The sequence below is a fragment of the Pipistrellus kuhlii genome, unplaced genomic scaffold, assembly GCF_014108245.1.
Source record: "Pipistrellus kuhlii isolate mPipKuh1 unplaced genomic scaffold, mPipKuh1.p scaffold_m20_p_8, whole genome shotgun sequence".
Classification (NCBI taxonomy): domain Eukaryota; kingdom Metazoa; phylum Chordata; class Mammalia; order Chiroptera; family Vespertilionidae; genus Pipistrellus; species Pipistrellus kuhlii.
Window position 1 is genome coordinate 28,896,197 of NW_023425584.1, and position 20,907 is coordinate 28,917,103.

The 20,907-nt window shown below is 50.6% G+C and overlaps 1 protein-coding gene and 1 pseudogene across 2 annotated transcripts in view; one reads left to right on the top strand and one right to left on the bottom strand.

The window, feature by feature from the left end:
- Window positions 1–20,531, bottom strand: part of SLC25A48 (solute carrier family 25 member 48) — a 41,456-nt gene extending 20,925 nt beyond the window's left edge. Inside the window, exons 1-4 of one of the 2 annotated variants that reach the window (XM_036423961.2) lie at window positions 20,388–20,526; window positions 13,851–13,894; window positions 9,172–9,243; window positions 6,944–7,202 (exon numbers count right to left, since the gene is read on the bottom strand). In XM_036423961.2, coding sequence (XP_036279854.1) covers window positions 6,944–7,202; window positions 9,172–9,243; window positions 13,851–13,894; window positions 20,388–20,433 — 421 coding nt within the window. In that variant the 5' untranslated portion in view covers window positions 20,434–20,526. Of the gene's footprint in view, window positions 1–6,943; window positions 7,203–9,171; window positions 9,244–13,850; window positions 13,895–20,387 lie in introns of both variants that reach the window. The other variant, XM_036423962.2, reaches the window with a different exon arrangement.
- LOC118711051 lies at window positions 11,918–12,917 on the top strand (annotated as a pseudogene).
- Window positions 20,532–20,907: the final 376 nt, after the last annotated feature.

Sequence of the window (20,907 nt, forward strand, 5' to 3'; positions counted from 1 at the left end):
CATATCAATATGGTCAATTCATATTTGACAAAGGAGGCAAGTGCATACAATGGAGTAAAGACAGTGACTTCAATAAATAGTGTTGGGAAAATTGGACAGGTACACGCATAAAGATGAAACTAGATCACCAACTTACACAATAAACAAGAATAAACAACAAAAAAAGGTTAAAAGACTTAAATATAAGTCACAAAACAATAAAAATCCCAGAAGACAATATAGGCAGTAAAATCTCAGATATCTCTCATAGTAGAATTTTTGCCAATACATCTCCTAGGGCAAAAGAAACAAAAGAAAAAAATAAACAAATGAGACTACATCAAACTAACAAGCTTCTGTACAGCTAAAGAATACATCCTCAAAATGAAAAGGCAGCCCATTGTATGGGAGAACATATATGTCAATGATACATCTAATAAGGGGTTAATTTCCAAATTATATATGGAACTCTTACAACTCAACCAAAAGAAAACAAATAATCCAATTAAATAATGGCCAGAAGACCTGAACAGACACTTCTCCAAAGAGGACACACAAAAGACATATGAAAAAGTGCTCAACATCACTAATCATCAAAGAGACATAAATTACAACAATAATGAAGTACCATCTCAGCCCTGCTGGAATAGCTATCATCAATAAATCAACAAATGTTGGCATGGATATGAGGAAAAGGGAACCTAGTACATTGCTGGTTGAAATGCAGACCAGTGCAGCCACTGTGGAAAACAGTATAGATATTTCTAAAAAAATTAAAAATAGAACTTCCATTTGACCAAGTGCTTCCACTTCTGGGAATATATCCTAAGAATCCCAAAACACCAATCAGAAAGAATATATGCACCGCTATGTTCATAGCAGCATTATTTACGACAGCTAAAAGCTGGAAACAGCTCAAGTCCCATCAGTAGATGAGAGGGTTACAAACACTGTAGTGTAGTCCTGGCTAGTGTGGCTCAGTGGTAGAGATTGGTCCGGGCACCTACTGTGTTCAATTCCCAGTCAAGGGCATGTACCTGGGTTGCAGGTTCATTCCCTAGCTCTGGTTGGGTGTGTTGGGGAGACAACCGGTCAATGTCTCTCTCTTACTTTAATCTCTCTCTCTCTCTCTTCCCTCCCTCCCTTCCACTCTCTCTCTCTAAAAATCAATGGAAAAAATATTCTTAAGTAAGGATTAAGGAAAAGAAAATGTGGTACATTTATACCATGAAATACTATAATATTATGCAGTTGTAAGAAAGAACGATCTCCGATTCTTTGTGACAGCTGGATGGACTTGGAGAGTATTATGCTAAGTGAAATAGGCCAGTCAGAGAAAGAAAATATCACATGATCTCACTCATATGTGGAATCTAATGAAGAAAAGAAACTAAGAGACATGGAATCATGCAACAGACTGACAGATCTTAGAGGGAAGGGGAGGGGGACAGGAAAAGATTAACCAAAGAACTTACAAGCACATATGCTTTTTACCCACGGACACAGACAATAGTGCAGTGAAGGCCTGGGGTGGGACGAGTTGGGAGATGGCAGAGGAGGGTTACGGGGGCAGGGAATGGAGACATCTGTAATACCCTCAACAATAAAAAGCAAGGAAGGAGGAAAGGAAGGAAAGAAGGAAGGAAGGAAGGAAGGAAGGAAGGAAGGAAGGAAGGAAGGAAGGAAGGAAGGAAGGAAGATCCAAATCACGGTCCCAGCAACTGAGAAGTCTCAGATGCTTGGAGGTACCCAGTAATGTGGTTGCGCCTCCTCCAGGAGCCAGGCTGGGCGTTACCACCGTGGTCGAGGCTGGAGCAGGCTGTGTAAGCCCTCGTTCACTTCCCCAGGATGTTACCAACTGGCAAACTCTTGCCCAGTTCCTGTTTCCAAAGAGTCCAGCAGTTTCCCCATGCTCTGAAGGGTCCACAGTATGTAGACAGTTTGGTGGAAAGAACCCTGAGTTAGGAGCCTCGGGATTTGCTTTGTGACTCGGTGCCATTCACTGTACAACCTGGTGCAAAGAACTCATCCACACAGCATCTATAACAGAGGAAGAATAAGTGGCCTGTCCACTTCATTTGGTTTTTGTGAAAACTAAGGGCAAATGCTGGCAAAGGTACTTTACTAAAACGCATGTTGTGCAAATGTTCTTTCCTCTAGGCAAATAGCTATCATTCCTAATTTTATGACCCTGTCCTGCTGTGACCCCGGATTCCGGAAGTGCTGGACCTGCCAACCTGAGGCAGCTGTGGCCTGTTGCCAAGGCTGCCAGGAGAGGTTGTGAATCCCCACACAGGGCCAAGAACTACCAACACTAATGTGAAGTCCAGAAATCAGGACAATACTGGCTCTTGTCAATTGATTCAAAGAACAAATAGGTGTGTCACCAGCACACGTTACTTCACAATGGTGTGTTCTGTGGCGAGCACCTTTGTTAATCTCTGGTAGCTTTGTGGGGCCACAAGTGTGAAAAAGACTCAATCAAGCTGACCAGAATTCAAGGCCTCCTCTGCAGTGACGTGGCTAAAGTCATGGCCTGTCCACAATCCCCCTCCATCCACTCCTGGGCTGCCATTGCTCCCGCCCTCACTTCCTAGTAGCAGCCAGAGCCTGCGTGAGGAGGCGGCCTAGGCTGTATGGTCCTGGCTTGTCCCCACTTTTTGTGCCCCTTGTCGTGCTCCAAGGGTCCCTGCCGTCCCACACAGGCTTCCCTTCAGGAGAGTTAGCTGCAGTAAGTCCTGCCCTGCACTAGCCAAGTATTGGGAAACCCAAGGTATCAGAGGCTGCTCCTCCCAAGGCCAGCCTCTTTTTCTTGGCAGCCACACGTCTTTACAGTAGCAATAAAACTACGCGGCCAAAGAGACCAACTGATGTATGGAGGGCTCTGAAGCACAGCTGGTGATCTTCCCAGACAGACGCTGCTGAAGACTTGGGGAAATGGGAGAAGTGCTTTCACCCCAGTGGTCAGCATGCACATTCCTGGGCTCAAACAGGCTTTGTGGTCTGGGGTGCAGTGGGCGACCTCATGCAGATTCCCCACCGCACCGGCCTCTCTGCTCTGACTCCGCAGCCCAGCTGGTCTCCTCTGACACACCCGGAGACCAGGACCCTTTCCTCCTCCAGTCCTGGCCACACGCTGCCCACTTTGTTCTGTGCACATTACCTCGAACATGGTAGAGGCGAGTACCTTCCCCTCCTTCCCCTTGCCCTCAGAGTTCTCTCTGAGATGTCTCTTTCCTTTGCTCTCCCAACTTGGAAAGAAAGCCTTCCTCCTTCTCCACCCCTTGGTCTCTGTGCCCAGCGTCACCCCTACCCCAGCAATCCTCCCTTCCCTCTGCTGCCCGGCACGGCGGGCAGGAGTCTCTGGGGCCTCTGCTTCCCCTGCTGCGGAGCTGGATGGCCGGGGCAGTGCCCTGTCCCACCTGAAACAACTGAGTGAGCAGGCAGGCCACCTTACCTGAGCCTCAGTTTCCCCGCCTGTAAATAAAGAGAATGACAGTGCCTATTCACGGCTGTGATGATTTAATCACTGTAGGTGTGTTAGTGCAATGATGCACATTGTATGGGCTCAAGAATTGTTAACTCTGGCTGTGAGTGTCCTTATAGCTCTCTGCTCCTTCCTAATCTCTTTTATTTTATTTTTTTACTATTTTCTCATGGATGTCCACCCTCTGCTTTTTTTGCAGCTCGCCTTGACATTGGTACCTGATGTCATGACTGCGCCTGTCACTTCTATGTCTGACATGCCAGCTGCGGTCCCACGGGCACCTCACACGGGAGCCAAGCCAAACCCATCACGCCCTCCCTCAAGCCTGCCTGCAGCCAGTTCCCAAGCAGCGGCGATAAGCACGTATTGATCACCTCCTCCATGCCAAGCACTGTCTCACACACGTCATTTGCCATTTAATTCCCAATGCGGGAGGTTCCACTCAATAGTCACCCAACTTTGAAATCCGGGCCATTTTTGACAATTCCTTCTCTCCTGCATGGCCTGCTGGTTCTACATCATCGATGCCTGCTGCCCCGCACCTGAGCCCATCCTCAGCTAAGAAAGCCACACCTGTCCACAACTCACCCACATTTTCCCCTCCCTGCACTGCACATCTGCACTAACCAAGGTGCCCACGACCCGCCTCGTGCCTGCCTTTGCTGCCACCGACTCTTTTCCTACCTGTGCCTCAGGCTGAAACGCCTCTCCATGTCCATACCCCATCTCTAAATCCCAGCCAGTATTCAAAGACCCGGTCAACAGCCACTTCCTCTCCGGAGCCTCCTGATCCACAGCGCCAGGCTCCAAGGTTCTAGACTCGAGCCTTCGACGGGCCCTGCTCATTCTGTACATCTGACTTTCCACCAGACTGTGCGCTCACAAAGGGGCAGTGGCCTGAGGGCTCTGATGTACCTGCTGTGTTTGGCTCAGAGCAGTGATCTGGAAATGCTTGTGAATGAAGGAGTCAGAGTGAACTCAAACAGGCGTGGTGGTGTGTCCCGTGCCTCCTGCTGGACCCAGGGAAGTCACCAGGATGGTCCGCACAGAGTTAATGCCCAGGCCTCCTCCAACCCCCCAAACTCTGCCCTCTGGTGATATGGAGAGCTTTCTGGTCTGCATATTGATTAGGCTCTTACTGAAAACACAGACCAGATGGGGGAGGGGTGAGTGCTGTTGACCACGGCCTCCAGGCTCATGCCTGTGCAAAGGGTAATGATGACTCTAAAAGGGAGGGACCCTTTACAGGTGCCTGCTGTCAAGGCCACGTCCGACTGAACTCAGGCCAGCTCTTCCTTGTTTGCCAAGTGGCAGAGGCCCAGGAGGAAGAGTTTAGGAGGGTACTGCTGTTCTGGACGCAATGGCAGGCGGGGCCAATGGAAACTCTCTCTGACCTCCAGCAACTCTAATGTAAGCTGGCAAAGCCCTTCTGTGTACCAGTTTCACATGGACCACGGAACTTAAAAAGGACCATAGCCTTTGACCTTCTCAGGAATCAAAGAGCCCCCACATTTAGGGAAGTAATCCTAAATAAAGGCAATTCTTCGTGGAAAAGTTTGCTGATGACATCACTATTGTTAGAAGAGGAAAAACTGTAAACAACCTAAATGTTCGTCACTAGAATGGCCGTTAAGCAATGTTTACTAAATCGTAGCTAGCAGATTTTTTCAGTGTGTTAGGATCTTTGTGTATAACATTATCTCATTCCATCCCAGGTGCAAAATAGCTGCTTTTATGCCTGCTTTGCAAATGAGTAACCTGAGGCTTGGCCATGTTAGGTGAGGCGTCCAAAGTTTCTTGACACGGTAGAGGATTAGAGGCAGGTAGTCTAAATCCCAAAAACTAAATTATGACCACAGCATCATTCTTCTCAGTGTGTGTGTGTGTGTGTGTGTGTGTGTGTGTGTGCATATCTATTTGAAGGAATATTGCACATCCTTTAAAAATATTATTCCTCTATTTCAAAATAATTTATATGCTATTTTAATAACAAAAGTATCTGTTATAATGTTGAGCTAAAAACAGAATGTGAAACTATCTAGACAATATGAGTATGATCTCCTAAGATACTTAATCTAGGTATATAGAAAAGGAAAAGGAAATGTGCATTAACAGTTATTGTAATCCAGCTGGTGTGGCTCAGTGGTTGAGCGTCAGCCTGTGAACCAGGAGGTCACGGTTCAGTTTCTGGTCAGGGCACATGCCTGGGCTGCAGCTCTGTCCCCAGGAGGGGGTGTGCAGGAGGCAGCCAATCAATGATTCTCTCTCATCATTGATGTTTCTATTTCTCTCTCTCTTTCTCTCTCCCTCTCCCTTCCTCTCTGAAATCAATTAAAATATAATTTAGAAAAATAACCCAGGGATGGCATCTGGGAGGATGGGCCTCTTCTCCCTCTATAGTCCACGGTCTGCATTTGCAGCCTCTGGTCACCACCAATGGGCACTCAGGCCTCAGTTGAACCATTGGTTTTATATTTGCAAATCCGCCAAGCAGATGACCTGAGCTGCACTTGGCTTTGGCACATGGGCGTAGTCTCCCATGGCTCAGTGTCACCACCCAGGAAGTGCACAGGCAATTCAGGGGTAATGCCACAAGCCATGAGCAATCCCCTGTTCAAGGCTGCTGGAAACGCCCATCTCAGCCCAGCCACCACGCAGAGTGGGCCTGACCCAGAGCAGCAACCACAACCTGCAGCCAGCAACCGCCTGCACTGTGCTTGGGGCTGTGCGGGGTCAAGTTGTGTTTGGCTTTGTTTTTAATTGAATTATCTAATAACTTTCAGTTGGAAGACCCCAGATAAATCTAGCTTTCTGCTTTCTCTTAAAAACCAAAAGATCCTGGGCCCGTGGCAACGGTCCGCAGGAGCAGGATCTAGCCACCCCTCGGATAGGAAGTGGAGCCACCACTCCCTACAGCCTCCACGTGTGCAATCTGATGCACGTGCTTCAGCTGCTGCCTTTCTGACAGCAGAGTGGAGTGCAGAGGGCCTGTCCAGGTGCAAGACCCCCGGCCGTGCTCCCAGGTATGTGGGCAGGCATGGCTTGGAGACCTATGCCCATGCCTGGCTTACTGCTCTGCTGTTACCCTTTTCCAATTCTTAATGATTTTGAGCAAGGATCCCACAGTTTCCTTTTTCACCTGGCGCTGCAAATTGCCTAGCTGGTCCTCACTCAGAGAGTAGGCGTGTGTCTGAATTAGTGCCTTGCCCTCTGGGAGCCTCGGTTTTCTCCTCTGTAAATGGAAAGGGTAACAGCACCTGCCTCAAAGACAGACGAATTAAGAGAACACAAGCAGAGCTCTCCGCAGTGCCCAGCATGTGGTAAATACGTAACCACAGGAGTTTCTACTCTAGGCAAAGGAATAATAATTACGGATGATGACATGACCAGGTAGACGCCCCACTCAGTAGAAAGGGTGTTATCCCCGCACCCCAAATCAGGCACATGAGGCCCCTCCCAGACACCCGGGCCTCTTACTTTCCCGAAACGGCTGTGTTTGCATCTGCAAGCGGATCTTGATGAGGTCCACGGGTGTGCCCAGTCCGACAGACACCACGCCGGCCACCATGCTGGCCAGGATCAGGTCTGACAGGTTGCGGGGAGGGCCGGCCTCTGGCTCCCTGCTGTGGTGCTGGCTGAGGAACCTCTGCGTGTTACTGAAGACCCCGAACACCACCGAGTTGTACACGGCGATGCTGGCCAGGGGGAAGGACATGCCCTTGAAGAAGCCGAACACCTGTGGGGAGAGGAAGCGTGAGAACCGCAGCGGGGTGCCAAGCTCCCCAGTGTCCCGGGCACAGACCTGCCCTCCCGCACGCAGCCTGCAGGCTGGTGGGGAGACAGAAAGCCAGGTGCCAGTGAAGAGGACACAGGCGGATGCTGATGTGAAAGGAGATGGGCGGTGAGGACATTCCTGCCCTGAGGAGAAACGGGCTTCTGCGTGAAGTCTTGTTGACAGAGGGTGTGTCCTGGGCCTGTACCCAGTATTTGCCCCTGGATGCTGAGGTGACAGGAAGGAAGTGGCAGTCGTCTTGGGCTGTGTCCGAGGGGGTCTGTGGAGCACTAATGGGTAAGTGGGCTTGCCAAGCATCACACACACCCTCCTCATCTGCCACTCCCACAAAAAACATTCTCCGGGCACTTGCCACGCGCGTGCCAGGCCCTGGGGCCAACAATAAGAAGGAAAGCTTCACTGAATTCAGGGGGCGGAGTGGGGAGGGGTGAATCTGGATGGACAAATTAAACCATAATGTGCAAAGCTGTGGGGAGGGGCTAAGAAGAGGTCCCACAGCCCCCAGGGACACCGGGCCAGCCTGCATTGGGGTGCCCCTGAGCAGGGGTGTCTCAGAAGAGCAGCTCAAGGAGAGAGCCCCAGGAAAACCCATAGGCAGGATACTGGGGCTGCGGAGAGGTACTTCAGACTGTGAACTCGGAGAACAGCATGGCTGCTCCTCGGACACCGGAAATCCTACGGCCTGAGAGGAGTCAGGCCGCATCCGAGCCCCACCCCACACCCAAAGCGAAAATCCTGGCAGCCGTTGCACAAACCCGAGCCACAGGCAGACCAGCTAATCCCAAACGCGTGCCTGCACCCTATGTGCCAGAGATAAGACACCCCACACATGCATGTTTGTTCACATGTGCAACACACACACACACACACACACACACACACACACCTGCTTCCCCTCTTCCTCAGGTCCCCTCGGGCATTGCTGAGCCCCGAGCTGCTGTGTCTCAGAGGAACAGCCATGTCCCCACAGAAACCCTGGAGCGGACACCGCTGGCAGACACGTGGGAGACGTGTGCCAACTGGGAGAATCAACAACCGCTTCCCGGGATTGCGCATTGCCCTGGAACAGCTAGTACCAGGCTGGTAGGACCCATCCAGTTCTAGAGCAGCCGATCAGGGAGATAGAACACCCTGACACAGAAATCTGGCCTAGTGGGTAGGTGGGCCTCCGCCCGCACCTGGCGCCTCTCCTCAGACCAAGCGTGTCTGAGGAAAGGCTCCAGGAGCGGGCGGAGGCCCCCCAGCTCCAGGGCACGTCCCATGTGGACACTGGTCAACCACGGGGCCACGTTTCTGGTGACTCCAAGACAAGCCCGGGACTTGACCTCTGGGGTTAATACCTGGCCGTTGCTTTAAATCAACAGGTCATGTCACCCTAAATTTTAAAGTTTATTTTAAATTCCCCCAAAGAGGCCTTTGATACCCTCCCTAACGCATCCAATAATTCTCAAAAAGGGCACCTGACGCATCTTCTGTAAAACATTATTCAAGCTTTCCCCTTTGCAAAGACAGGGAGAAAGGCCTCGAGCTGCGGTTCACGCCAGTGGCTGGCGTGTGATGGCGGGACACCGGCTCCGGCTGGAGGAAAGGAAGCCTGTGAGCACATGGTACCAGCAACTCACTCGGTTTCGAAAACCTGACAAGTCACCCTGTTTCTTGCAGGAATTTTCCACACCGGGGTGAATTTCTCCAAGGCGGCCACACAAAACCAGGTTTTGTCTCCCACAGCCTCACACCAGGTGGCAGGGTTGGGTGGGGTGAGCTGATCTGGGAAAACTGAGCGAACTGTGATGAGTGGGAACAGACGGGCTTCCTCCGCCCAACGTGAAGTCCTGTTGACAGAGCGTGTGTCGGGCCTGGGTGGGCTTCACCCCATTCCGAGGGAGGCACCGCCTGCCCAAGGGGCACTTACGCTCTCCTTCTTGTACACCATGCGGATGCAGCTGAAGGTGTTCCCATAGCCCACGCCGGCCTGCAGGCGAGTCTGCAGAGAGAGGCAAGGGGGTGAGGCCAGGGAGAGATGCTGAGCGTCCAGCACTGGGGCCCCCGGCAGGAAGGCCCTGCCCACCGTGACCCTGGCAGGAGGGAGGTCTGGGCTTGGTCCTGGACAGGCTGGCCCCCTCCTCCTCTGGGTGTCCCATGCAGACCTTCTCCTGGTCCAGGGGAAGAACAAAGGTCAGTTTATTGAGCAAACACGATGCTCGTTGGGGGACACCTGACCCCTACCTCGGATACAAAAAGCTAACTGGTGCTGCGGTTCTGTCACTCTGCCCTCCCAATATACCCGGGGAGTGACCAGCTCTTCTCACCTCCAGAGCCCTTCCTCTCTCCCCAGAGTGATGCCTGGTCCCGCCATGGCCCCTGCTTCCCCACCCCCCTCCTGACACAGTCAGACTGATCTCTGACGGTCTCATGGATTGTATCACTGCTGCTATGGCTGTCCAGGGGCCTCCTGTCAACTTAGAATGGGTTCCATGTGGTTAGCCAGCACCCAGCAAGCCTGGGTGAGCGCTCAAACCTGCCTCGCATCCCACCCTGCTATTGCCTCCATCCCTTGCCTCCGTCCCTCTGTGTACATCACTTCCCTGGAGCATCGGTTCTTTCCGCCTCCAGAACTTTCCACCTCTGTTCTTCCCCGAAAGGCTCTTTCTCCAGCAGCTGCTCCTCTTTTTGGTCTGAGCTTCAATGTTGCCATGGTGTCATCTGTTTGCCTGTTCACTTAGGGTTTTGTTTGCATGCCCCTCTGGGGCAGGGCCACTCCTACTGCCCTCTTGACCTGGAGCCAAGTGGGCCCTCGCTCCGGGCCCCTGGGCACTGTGGAAGGCCTGGTGTCCTTGAATGGGGCTGGTCGTGATGCCAGGGGCTTCATGAGGGCACAGAGGGTCCAAATAAGCTCATGAAAGTGCCCAGGGTGCCCCCTCTCCTAGTCTCAGAGGGTTCTACTTCTTTTAAGAGGTGTGACCTATAATTCCCCATTACAATACTTCCTGCCCTGGCCGGTTTTGCTCAGTAGTTAGAACATCAGCCCTCAGACTGAAGGGTCTCAGGTTCAATTGCTGGTCAAGGGCATGTACCTCGGTTGCAGGTTCCCTTGCCCTGGTACACACTGCATCAGCATAAACAGTAAATGTACCCGCTGTGCCAGGAGCCATCCTGACCTCAGCCCCACTGTTCTCAAACAGCGGTGACAAGGAAGCTGCAGGCGGGGCAAGGAGACTTTGACCAACTCAGCACCCAGGTAAGTCTCCTAGCTTGGCTCTCCCGTGGGCCAGCCTACGGCCCACTCACTGCTCTACCCTCTGTGCTTTCTGCCCATTTCACAGATGAGGACACCAAAGCTCAGGGAGGTTACGTGCTGTGCCCTGGTCCCAGGAGAGGAGGTGGGGAGGCTGGACTGCACTCAGGCTATTCTGACTCTGAAGCTCTGCCCAGACCTTTGTCAGTGGAAGGGAATCTAGAGAAAATGTCAGCCAGAGAAAAGGAGGAGCATGTTCTGGGGTGAAATGGCCCTGCGACACCCCCTCTCCCCCCGGACTGGACCCAGACGCTGGCCAGTAAGCTGGCATCACCAGGTGGCACCCAGCGGGGAGGTTCTCAGGCTGAGCAGAGACTGGCTTTTATGAATCAGAAAGGGTCCCTCTCTTCCCCCTCAGATGCTCAGGGGACAGAGTGAAGAGAGGAGAAAAGCTCCAGTCTTTTTAGGTGACATGTGCCAGACATGCCTATGCAAGGGGGGATGGAGGCTCCAACAAGGCCCACCTGCCCCTGGCCAGCCCGGGGCAAGGGAAGGACACTCTCCCAGGAGATGCAGAGCGCACCTGCATTAGGAGTGTGGCTGGAAGGCCCACAGGGCAGGGCCTGCACTAGCTTGGTCCAACACCAAAGCCTTGCCATCCCCACGGCGCCCACACAAAGTGGTTGATGTGTGAGCAAAAGGCAGAGCCCATATAAGGAACACGAGGAGCCAAGAAATATCTTCCACGACTTAAGACAAGTAGATTAACCTCCCATCAAAAGGGGAGCAGGCTGGAACCAGTTTGGCTCAGTAAATAGAGTGTTGGCCTGCGGACTGAAAGGTCTCAGGTTCGATTCCGGTTGGGGGCATGTACCTTGGTTGTGAGCACATCTCCAGTAGGGTGTGCAGGAGGCAGCTGATCAATGTTTCTCTCTCATCAATGTTTCTGACTCTCTATCCCCTCTCTTCCTCTCTGTAAAAAATTAATAAGATTTTTTTTTTTTTTTTTTTTAAGAAAGGGGGGTAGCCGGGACCGGTTTGGCTCAGTGGATAGAGCGTTGGCCTGCGGACTGAAGGGTCCCGGGTTCGATTCCAGTCAGGGGCATGTACCTTGGTTGTGGGCACATTCCCAGTGGGGGGTGTGCAAGAGGCAGCTGGTCGGTGTTTCTCTCCTTATCGACGTTTCTAACTCTCTGTCCTTCTCAATTCCTCTCTGTGTAAAATCAATAAAATATATTTTAAAAAAGAAAAAAAAAAGAAAGAGGGGTAGCAAGCCGGGGCCCTGACCTAGGAGGGGGCCACTGCCACACAGGGAGGGGGGGGGATGCAGGGGGCAGCTGCCCTGTGAGAAGGACCTGCGAGGCTCCTCTGTGTGTGTGACCCAAGCAGAGCTTTGCATTTGGCTCTGGATGTCACTGTTAGTGGCCACGCTCCCTCTGGGTCCTGCTCACCACCAGGAACAGGTGGTAGGGGTGGGAGTGGAGTCAAACAATGCTCTTCCTCTTTCCCTGCCACCACGGAGTACACTGAGGCAGAGGCTTGGGTGCGTTCAAGATTCTGCTCTGCCCATAACCTACCGGCATGGCAGAGGCAGGCATGGCTGCTGGAGGGGTGATGGACATTAATACTGCTCTGCAAGAGGTACTAAAGACCGCCCTCATCCACCCACGAAGGCCTGGCACACATAGGGAACCAGGCACTCATTCTTTTAATGCTTATCAGCTGAGCCCGAGGACACTGGCAGAATCCTGTTATCTGTACTGATTTCTTATCTTTATCCATATGCTTGGAATGAGGAACAAATAGAACCTTGACTTACCCAGATCTTGATATGCTAAATCTTGTACCAAAAAAATGAGGAGCTTACCCAGATCTTGATGAATAGGATCTGGGCACACCCGAAACTCCTTTTAACCTTCAACTCCCCTTTGGAAGCCAATAAATATGCTGTGTTGTCTGTGGTGAGTGTGACTGTCTCTCAATTAGAGAGATGGCGCCCACCTAGCGCCCAGCTTTATGAATCTATTTCTGCCTCTTGTCTCTTTCTTTCTCTAATTTCTTCATCCCCAGCTCCTCCACTCAGGAACCTGTCATTTTTCCGTGCGGGACGCGGAAAAAGGAGAAACACCACACGCGCAGAATTCGCGGAGCTGACAGAGCCTTAGACAAGCGCCAGGCCCACCTTTGTGTACTTGCATCCAGCTGTGATGAGGCTGTTACATCACCAAATCACCCTAATTAAGATTGATGACAAGAAACTAGAGGAATGGTGGCCTCTGTAAAGTCGACAGAGAGGGAAACCCCATACAGCGGTTGGCTGCAGTTGTGTGGTGGTTAAGGACTACGGCAAAGAGTCTCAGGCACAGGATGTCATTGAGGAGTACTTCAAATGTAAGAAATGAACAAATAAAAACTTGGATTTTGTATATATATATATATATATATATATATATATATATATATATGCTCCTGCCTGGCCGGCATTACTAATGGTTGAGCATCAACCTATGAGCCAGGAGGTCCTGGTTCGAGTCCCAGTCAGGGCACATGCCTGGGTTGCAGGCTCGATCCCCAGGGTGCAGTTTGCAGGAGGCAGCTAATCAATGATTCTCTCTCATTAATGTTTCTCTCTGTTCCTCTCTGAAATAAATATTTTTTAACAAGTGCTTCTTTGTAGTATCTCACTCCTTGCTCTGTGGCCTGGGGCCAGCCCTTCCCTTTCTGAGCCAGCTTCTCCATCTGTGGACCTAGGGGCTGAGTGACCCCATGCCAGATGGCCCTGCTGGCTCCAGAGTGCTCATACCACGTGAGCTCCCTCAGCTTATAATGGCTTCCCCTTCCCAGCCCGGGTCCAGAGTCCTCCCCTGACACCCAAGGCCTCCGAGGGCTGCGTGCCGACCTCCCTGTCCTGGCTTCAGCCCTGCAGCTGCTGTCAGAAACCTGGTGTGTTAGCCAAATGGCCACACCGGTCTTTCCCAGGTACGCCCCATGAAGTGTCCCCAGCTCAGTGCCATTCCTAATCACCTAGAACCCAGCCTTACATGTGGGGCTCAGAGGCTAAGTCACACCTGAATTCTTTCCTGGTTCCTTGGTTCCCAGGGGCTTATAGGACACTCACCAGTGCCTTCCCCCACGCCCACAGTTCATGGGAACTGAAAGGCAGAAACAAGACGTTCATCAAAACAAAATCACTGCCAAGCACTGAGGGTAGAGCCATTCCAAACCAGGCCTCCTGGCACCACACCCCCATGAACTAGCACAGAGAGCCTGCCGTGGGCTGGAGACGGGACCGGACACGGCGGGCAGACTCACTCCAGGCCCTTCCCGAGAGGTAATGGTGAGCAGGGCCATCGTACCTTGACCGTGTCCAGAGGGTAGCCCACAATGACACTGGCTGCACCTGTGGATTGAAGAAGAAGACCTGGTCACTCAGCCCTGCACTTGCACTTGCTGGCTCTTGGGATAGGACAGCGGGCTCGGGCACTTACATTCACTTATCCTGTCAATGCCCACTCACCAGAGAGGCCTCGCCATGTGCTAGGCACTGGCCAACGCATGGAGGAAGGCAGAGAAAAAGTGGAGTAAAACCCGGTTCTGCCCTAAGAAACAAGAGCACTCTCCCCATCCCCGACAAAGGGCAGTGAAGGTGTTGGGATAATTGGGTATTTACATGCAAAAGAATGAAGTTAGACACACTATAATACTATACCATATTTAAAAAATTAACTCAAAATAAAACAAAGACCTAAATGGAAACTTTGAAACTATAAAAGCCACATATTAAACACAGGGAAAAATCTTCATGATCTTAGATATGACACCAAAGGCACAAGTAACAAATGAAAAAAAATAAATTGAACATCATGAAAACTTTAAACTTTTGTACATCAAAAGATACTATTGAGAAAATTACATCAGCCCTAACAGGTTTGGCTCAGTGGATAGAGCGTCAGCCTTCGGACTGAAGGGTCCCAGGTTCGATTCCGGTCAAGGGTATGTACCTTGGTTGCGAGCACATCTCCAGTAGGGCATGTGCAGGAGGCAGCTGATTGATGTTTCTCTCTCATCGATGTTTCTAACTCTCTATCCCTCTCCCTTCCTCTCTGTAAAAATCAATATATATATATATATATTTAAAGAAAATGACATCAACCTACAGAATGTGGGGAAATATTTACAAATCATATGTTTCATAAGAAACTATAGCCAGAATATGTAAAGAACTCTTACACCTTAAATGGGCAAAGGACTTGAAGAAACATTTCTCCAAAGAAGAGATGCAAATGGCCAACAAGCACAAGACAAGATGGTCCACAGCCTTAGTCATTAGGGAAATGCAAATCAGAACCACAGCGAGACCCCCCTCCACACCCACGAGGATAGCTACCATTTAAACCAAAGAGGAGGGCTGAAACCAGTTTAGCTCAGTGGTAGAGCATCGGTCTGCAGACTGAAAGGTCCTGGGTTCAATTCCGGTCAAGGGCATGTACCTTGGTTGTGGGCACATCCTCAAAAGGGGGTGTGCAAGAGGCAGCTGATCAATGATTCTCTCTCATCGATGTTTCTCTCTATTCTTCTCTCTTCCTCTCTGTAAAAAATCAATAAAAAGAAATTAAACCAAAGAGGAGGGAAATAAGTGTCATTGAGTATATGGAGACATTAGGACCCTCACACATTGCCGGTGGAAATATAAAATGGGTCATGCCTAGCCTGCGTGGCTCAGTGGTTGAGGTCATGGGCTCGATCCTCAGTGGGGACACGCAGGAGGTAGCTAATCAATAGGTGGTTCTCTCTTTTTATTGATGTATTTATCTCTCTCTCCCTCTCCCTTCCTCTCTGAAATCAATAAAAATATATTTTAAAAAAAATAAAGCTTAAGTAAAAATAAAAAAGAAATATAAAATGGTGCAGCCACTGTGGGAGTTTGGCAGTTCCTCAAAAAGTCTTGAATTACCAGATGACCCAGCAATTCCACACCTAGGTAAATATCCAAAAGAAATGAAAACAGGCACTCAAACAAGTACATGTGCGCACATGCTCATGGCAGCACTATCCACAATGGCCAGCAGGTGGAAACAGCCCACCTGCCCATCACTGGATGAATGGATAAACAAATGTGGTCCAGCCATACAATGGAGTGTTGTTAGCTATAACTGGGAATAAAGAGCTGATACAGGTCACAGTGTGGATGAATATTGAAAACATGAAAATGAAAGAAGTCTGAATGATTCCATTTATAAAAATTATCCAGAACAGGTAAGTCCATAGAGACAGAAAGCAGATTGGCAATTGCCAGGGCTTGGGGGAGGGGAACTGGGACTTCTTTGGGCATGAGGAAATGCTCTGGAACTAGACAGAGGGGCTGGTTTCACGGCACTGTGAATGTACTAGATGCCACTGAATCGCACACTGTAAAATGGCTAATTTCATGTTATATAAATTCATCTTCAAAAAGGGGGAGGATGTGAAGAGAAAATCCAGAGACTTTTCAGTTACCAGCAGGTTACTTAAGATGTGTAGGTGAGAATAATATCAGCACCTACTTCACAGTCCCACTGTAAGAGCAAAACGAGGTTATGAATGTAAACACCTGTAGAGAGCCTAGCACTTCCAGGACATTTAAAAAGAGATGCTGCTGCTCTTGATTTTACTTATTTTTATTTTTAGAGAAGGCCTCTTTGAAAAGGTGATTGAAATATAGTGGCAACCATACTTTGGTAAAAACTGCTGTTTGAATTTTAACCCTGGTAAGTCTGGCTCCTTCCTGATTAAACACGGAATACTTACCTCAGCTTCCAGGTGGAGGCCTGGAGGCTAAGGCAATTTTCCCTTGCCTGGGACCAGGACCACAGGAGATTGATTTCCACTGACTCAGTAGCTTCAGGGATAGAAACTGTAGATAGCCGAAACCGGTTTGGCTCAGTGGTAGAGCGTCGGTCTGTAGACTGAAAGGTCCCAGGTTCGATTCTGGTCAGGGGCATGTACGTTGGTTGTGGGCACATCCCCGGTAGGGGGTGTGCAAGACGCAGCTGGTCGATGTTTCTCTCTCATCGATGTTTCTATTATATCTCTCTATCTCTCTCCCTTCCTCTCTGTAAAAAATCAATAAAATATATTAAAAAAAAAGAAAAGAAAAAGAAACTGTAAATAATCTTTAGAGACTAACCGCTGAGCTCTGCTTCTGTGTTATCGCTATCGCAAGATAGGACCATATTCCAACGTCCAGCAGGACGTGACTGGGAATCAACCCTGTGAGCTGTCCCCAGTCTTTAGAATTTAGTCTTTAGGATTTAGGAACAAAAGGAAAATTTTTGCGGTTTAAACCTTTAAAAGGAATTGCCTACCCCTGAAACGGTGCAGTCTTGTGGAGACCACCTGCGTGTGGTGCTCTCGCGGCCGTCCTGGCCAGTTCAATAAATCCTTGCCTGCTTTTTTTAAAATTAATTAATCAGCCTCTGGTGGTCTTATTTTGAACCCAGGGTTTGACCCCATAACAGTGATGGATACTCTGGGTCTTTTCGCAGGGAAATGCCTACCCCCACATATTCACAAGTCTGGAATCATTTTGGAGGAAAGGTTACCCTGAGGTCATGTAGGTTAAGAAGCCCTTATTGGAGAAGTCAGTGAAGATGAGATTCAAACAGGAGCCATTTTTCTAAGACAAACTCTCTATCACAATGATGAGGAAGAAAGTGTCTCTGTTAGCAAGTGTCTCTGCTCACCAGCTAAGGTAGGTAAAGGGGTAATGAAATATGAGATATTTACAGGGAAAGAAACCAGCTCTTGGTTTAGAACCTCCTGACCCCTCAGCCTCTGCTTCCCACAGAACTGGGCAGAAGCAGAAAGGTGATGGCAGCTGGGAGCTGGAATATTCACTCCACATGAACCCTTCCCAGCAGGGAAGGGCTGAGTCTGGTCCTTGGGCTCCAGCTGCTCCCTATCCCAGCTACCATTTCAACCAAAGCGTTTAGATCACATGTGTCAAACACCAGGCCCGCGGGCCAAATCCGTCCCGCCAGGCCTTGCAATGTGGTCCGCACCGCGCTGTCATCACTGCACTCCGCTGCGTTTCCTTCACAATGACAGTTTATGACTATTCAGTAAACCATTCGACCCTCGATTTAGGCTGGATTTTAGATTTTGGCCCCTTCTCTGATTCAGTTCGACACCCCTAGTTTAGATAATGCTCAGGGCCACACCCCAGACCCAGCCTTGGGCCAGCATCTCCCTGTTGATTTAGCCTGCCACCTGAAAGCAGGGATCCAATATAAGAAGTCAGACTATCAGGCTGTGGGACTTCACAGTAAAATTTCAAACAAAATGTGAAGGATGTAATGTTGAAATTTTATCATGTGAGGTCACTAAGAAAGAAAACAGCACGGACAAGCACAGGGGTTGAGATGGCCCTGGCGCAGGCTGCCTGGCTTATTCCAGTGCTCACACACACGTCGGCCTTGGGCAAGCCACTGAATTTCTCTGTGTGTCCTCATCTGTAAAATGGGGATGGAATTACCGTAGCTACCGCATCTATAATAATAAAAGGGTAATATGCTAATTAGGCCAAACATCTTCCCATGTCATTCCAGACATCCTTCCTGATGAAGCCGGGTCCAGGTGCCAGAGGAAAGCCAGTGCCAGCAGCCGGGGAAGGAAAGCCTACTCTTGCATGAACTTTTGTGCATCAGGCCTCTAGTTGGAATTGGAGTTATAAAGAAATATACATCAACAGACATATAAGAGACCACATATTTTTTGTTCCATTAATATAAAGTGTCCAGAAAAGACTAATTTATAGAGCTAGAAAGTAGATTTGTGGTTTCCCAGAGGGTAAAGGAGGGGATGGAGTTTAACTGTAAATGGGCATAGGGATCTCACACGGGATGAAAATGTTCCCAAACTAATTTATGGTAATGGGCTTACAACTTGGTGAAGTTATTAATCACTGAATTGTACACTTGAAATGGGTGAACTTTATAATATGTAAAATAACCTTAAAGTTGTTTTTAAAATATACACAGAACATTTAGCATCTGGTACCTACTAAATATTCACTGTTACTACACTCACCATTTCATGGTAGAGAAAAAAAAAAAAAGAAGTTAACATCAACTGCCAGAAACAGACCATTGTCTCACTAATAGAAAAGCTGGTCAACCTTGAAGCTCTGAAAGATCAGAGCCAAACACTCCCTTATCTAATTGAGACAATGGTAACTGAGGCAACTTCCCCATCTTGTAATCATGTAAATCCTGATATGATAATCCGATTATTATCTGCCTAAGGGCTATGGGTGTCTCCCAAACCTGCTTAAGGGTAACGGGTGTATCCCATAGTCTCAATAAAAGGGATAGCAAGGCCAGAGCCTAGAGGCAGCCCTCCCACTAGAGGTGGGCTCTCACCTGGCCCCCCATATCGCCAAATTAAATTTCTTTTAGTCTCTCTTTAACTTGCGTGTGGCCCTTCTCCGGAACCCGAACCCTGAACCACGTGGAATGTGAAAGGGTTCCCATAATCAACAAAATACGGACATTTACAGAATAAAGGGCACTCCACTACTCGCTGTGTACCCTGGGGAGGGTCTCTGGGTCATTGGAGTCTGAGCTCCTCTGACAGCATTAGCCTCCAGGGGGTTCTACCCCAAACCACAGGCAGCACGCTGAAGGTGTCTGGCTACGAAGGAAGCAGAAGCATCGGAGGGAAAGCTTCCCCTTGGGATGGCTGAAGGCTTGTCCAGAGGGCCTCCAGGTGCAGCCCTGAGTGGGAAACTTAGGAGGGGCGGGTCTCAGCCAACCCGAGAGGCCTGGTCGGCTTAGGACTGCCCACCATGAAAGGAGCCACCTCAGCTCAAGCCGGGAGAAGCCAGTGCCCTGCAGCCATTTGTGGGGGCAGAGTAGATGCCTGCTAGGCGGGAGGGGGTGCCAGAAGGGCAAGGACCTGGGATGCTACCTGGCCTGTCGCGTGGTCACCCCCCCCACCCCCTTTCAAATCTCCTAGTCTCTTCCATCCCTAGAATGCTTGGTGGCCCCCACACACAACATAGACCCTGCCTCCGCACCTCAATATTTTATTTTATCTTTGGGGAGGGGCTGCATTTGCCACATCCCTTTGCAGATGGTCCTCTTAGATGAGACTACAAGGAAGATATTTTGCAGTAAGTCCCTCAACCACCCCCCTTCTCTCCCCCCCACCCCCATCCCAATTCCCACTTACATCTGAGAAATGGGGGGATAGACCTATTGGGAAGAGAAGAATGGAGAAGGAAATGGATGAACCTCCTGAGCAAGCAAACCCATCTCAGGCCCAGCAGAGAGCGGCTCCTGCAGCGGTACTGGTACCAAGGACCATAGAGCCAGGAGGGGGGCTCTGACAGCTGACAGCGGCTGAAGCGGGGAAGGGTTCCTACTATCGTATCTGCTCCCTCCAGCAGGGGCACCCCCTGGGACCCGTCTGATCCCGCCCAGGGGCTTCCCCTTCTGCGCAAGGGCCAGAGGCCAAGCGCCACCCTCACCCACAAGCTCCTGCGAGCCACGTCCCCAAATTCAGGTGCGCGCCGGGCCACCAAAGGGTGTGCGCGCGCCGAGACGCTCCATTGGCTGCCGGCTTAATCATTACCAGACCGAGCTCCCGGACCCTAACTTGGAGGCAACTCGGGAGCTCAGGTGAACCTCGGTGAGGCTCGCGGAGTTCCGGCGGGCCGCCCTGTGGGGAACTGAAGATCCCGAGGGCGGGCAGCTGGCGCTCCCCTTGGCAGGTGGCGCGCAGAGAGTACCCCGTGCGTCCCGGGGTGTAAACTCGGCTCACGCGGCGCCCGGCTCCCCTTTCTGTCTCTCGGACCCGGGGGTCTCCCGAAAGCACACACACCTCTTGCGGGGTGTCCCTCCCATCGGACTCACCTCCGATCCAGCCCGCCGCGAAGTCTTCCAGCTGGAAGCTGCCCATGGCCGGGGCCGCGGCAATGCGCCCGCCGGGCCGGGCCGGTGCCCATTCAATGTGTGAGGGGCGTGGCCCCGGGAGGGGCGCCCGGAGGAGGACAGCGGAGCTCCCCGCGGCCGGCGACGCCCAGCCCGGCCTCCAGTCCCGCCGACAGCACGCCCCCAGCGGACCTTAAAGGCGCAGCAGGCCGGCGGGCCCCCGGGGAACCCCGAGGAGATGACAAGGCCAGGGAGATTCCTGAGCCCCACCTTCTCCCTTGCCAACTGCAGAATCTTGGCGCCTTGAGGCAAAGGTGTCTGCCGGCGCCTGTTACTGTTCACATCGCGTCCAACACTGGAAGGAATTAAAGGACATTTTTGCAAAGTTCATTACAAGAGGGAGGAAAGGATGCTTTAAAGGTTGGGAAGACTCATCCTCTTTTAAGCTAAAACAGCACTGAAATAATTCTAAGTGTCCAACTAAACTGGACTTCTTAAGTTG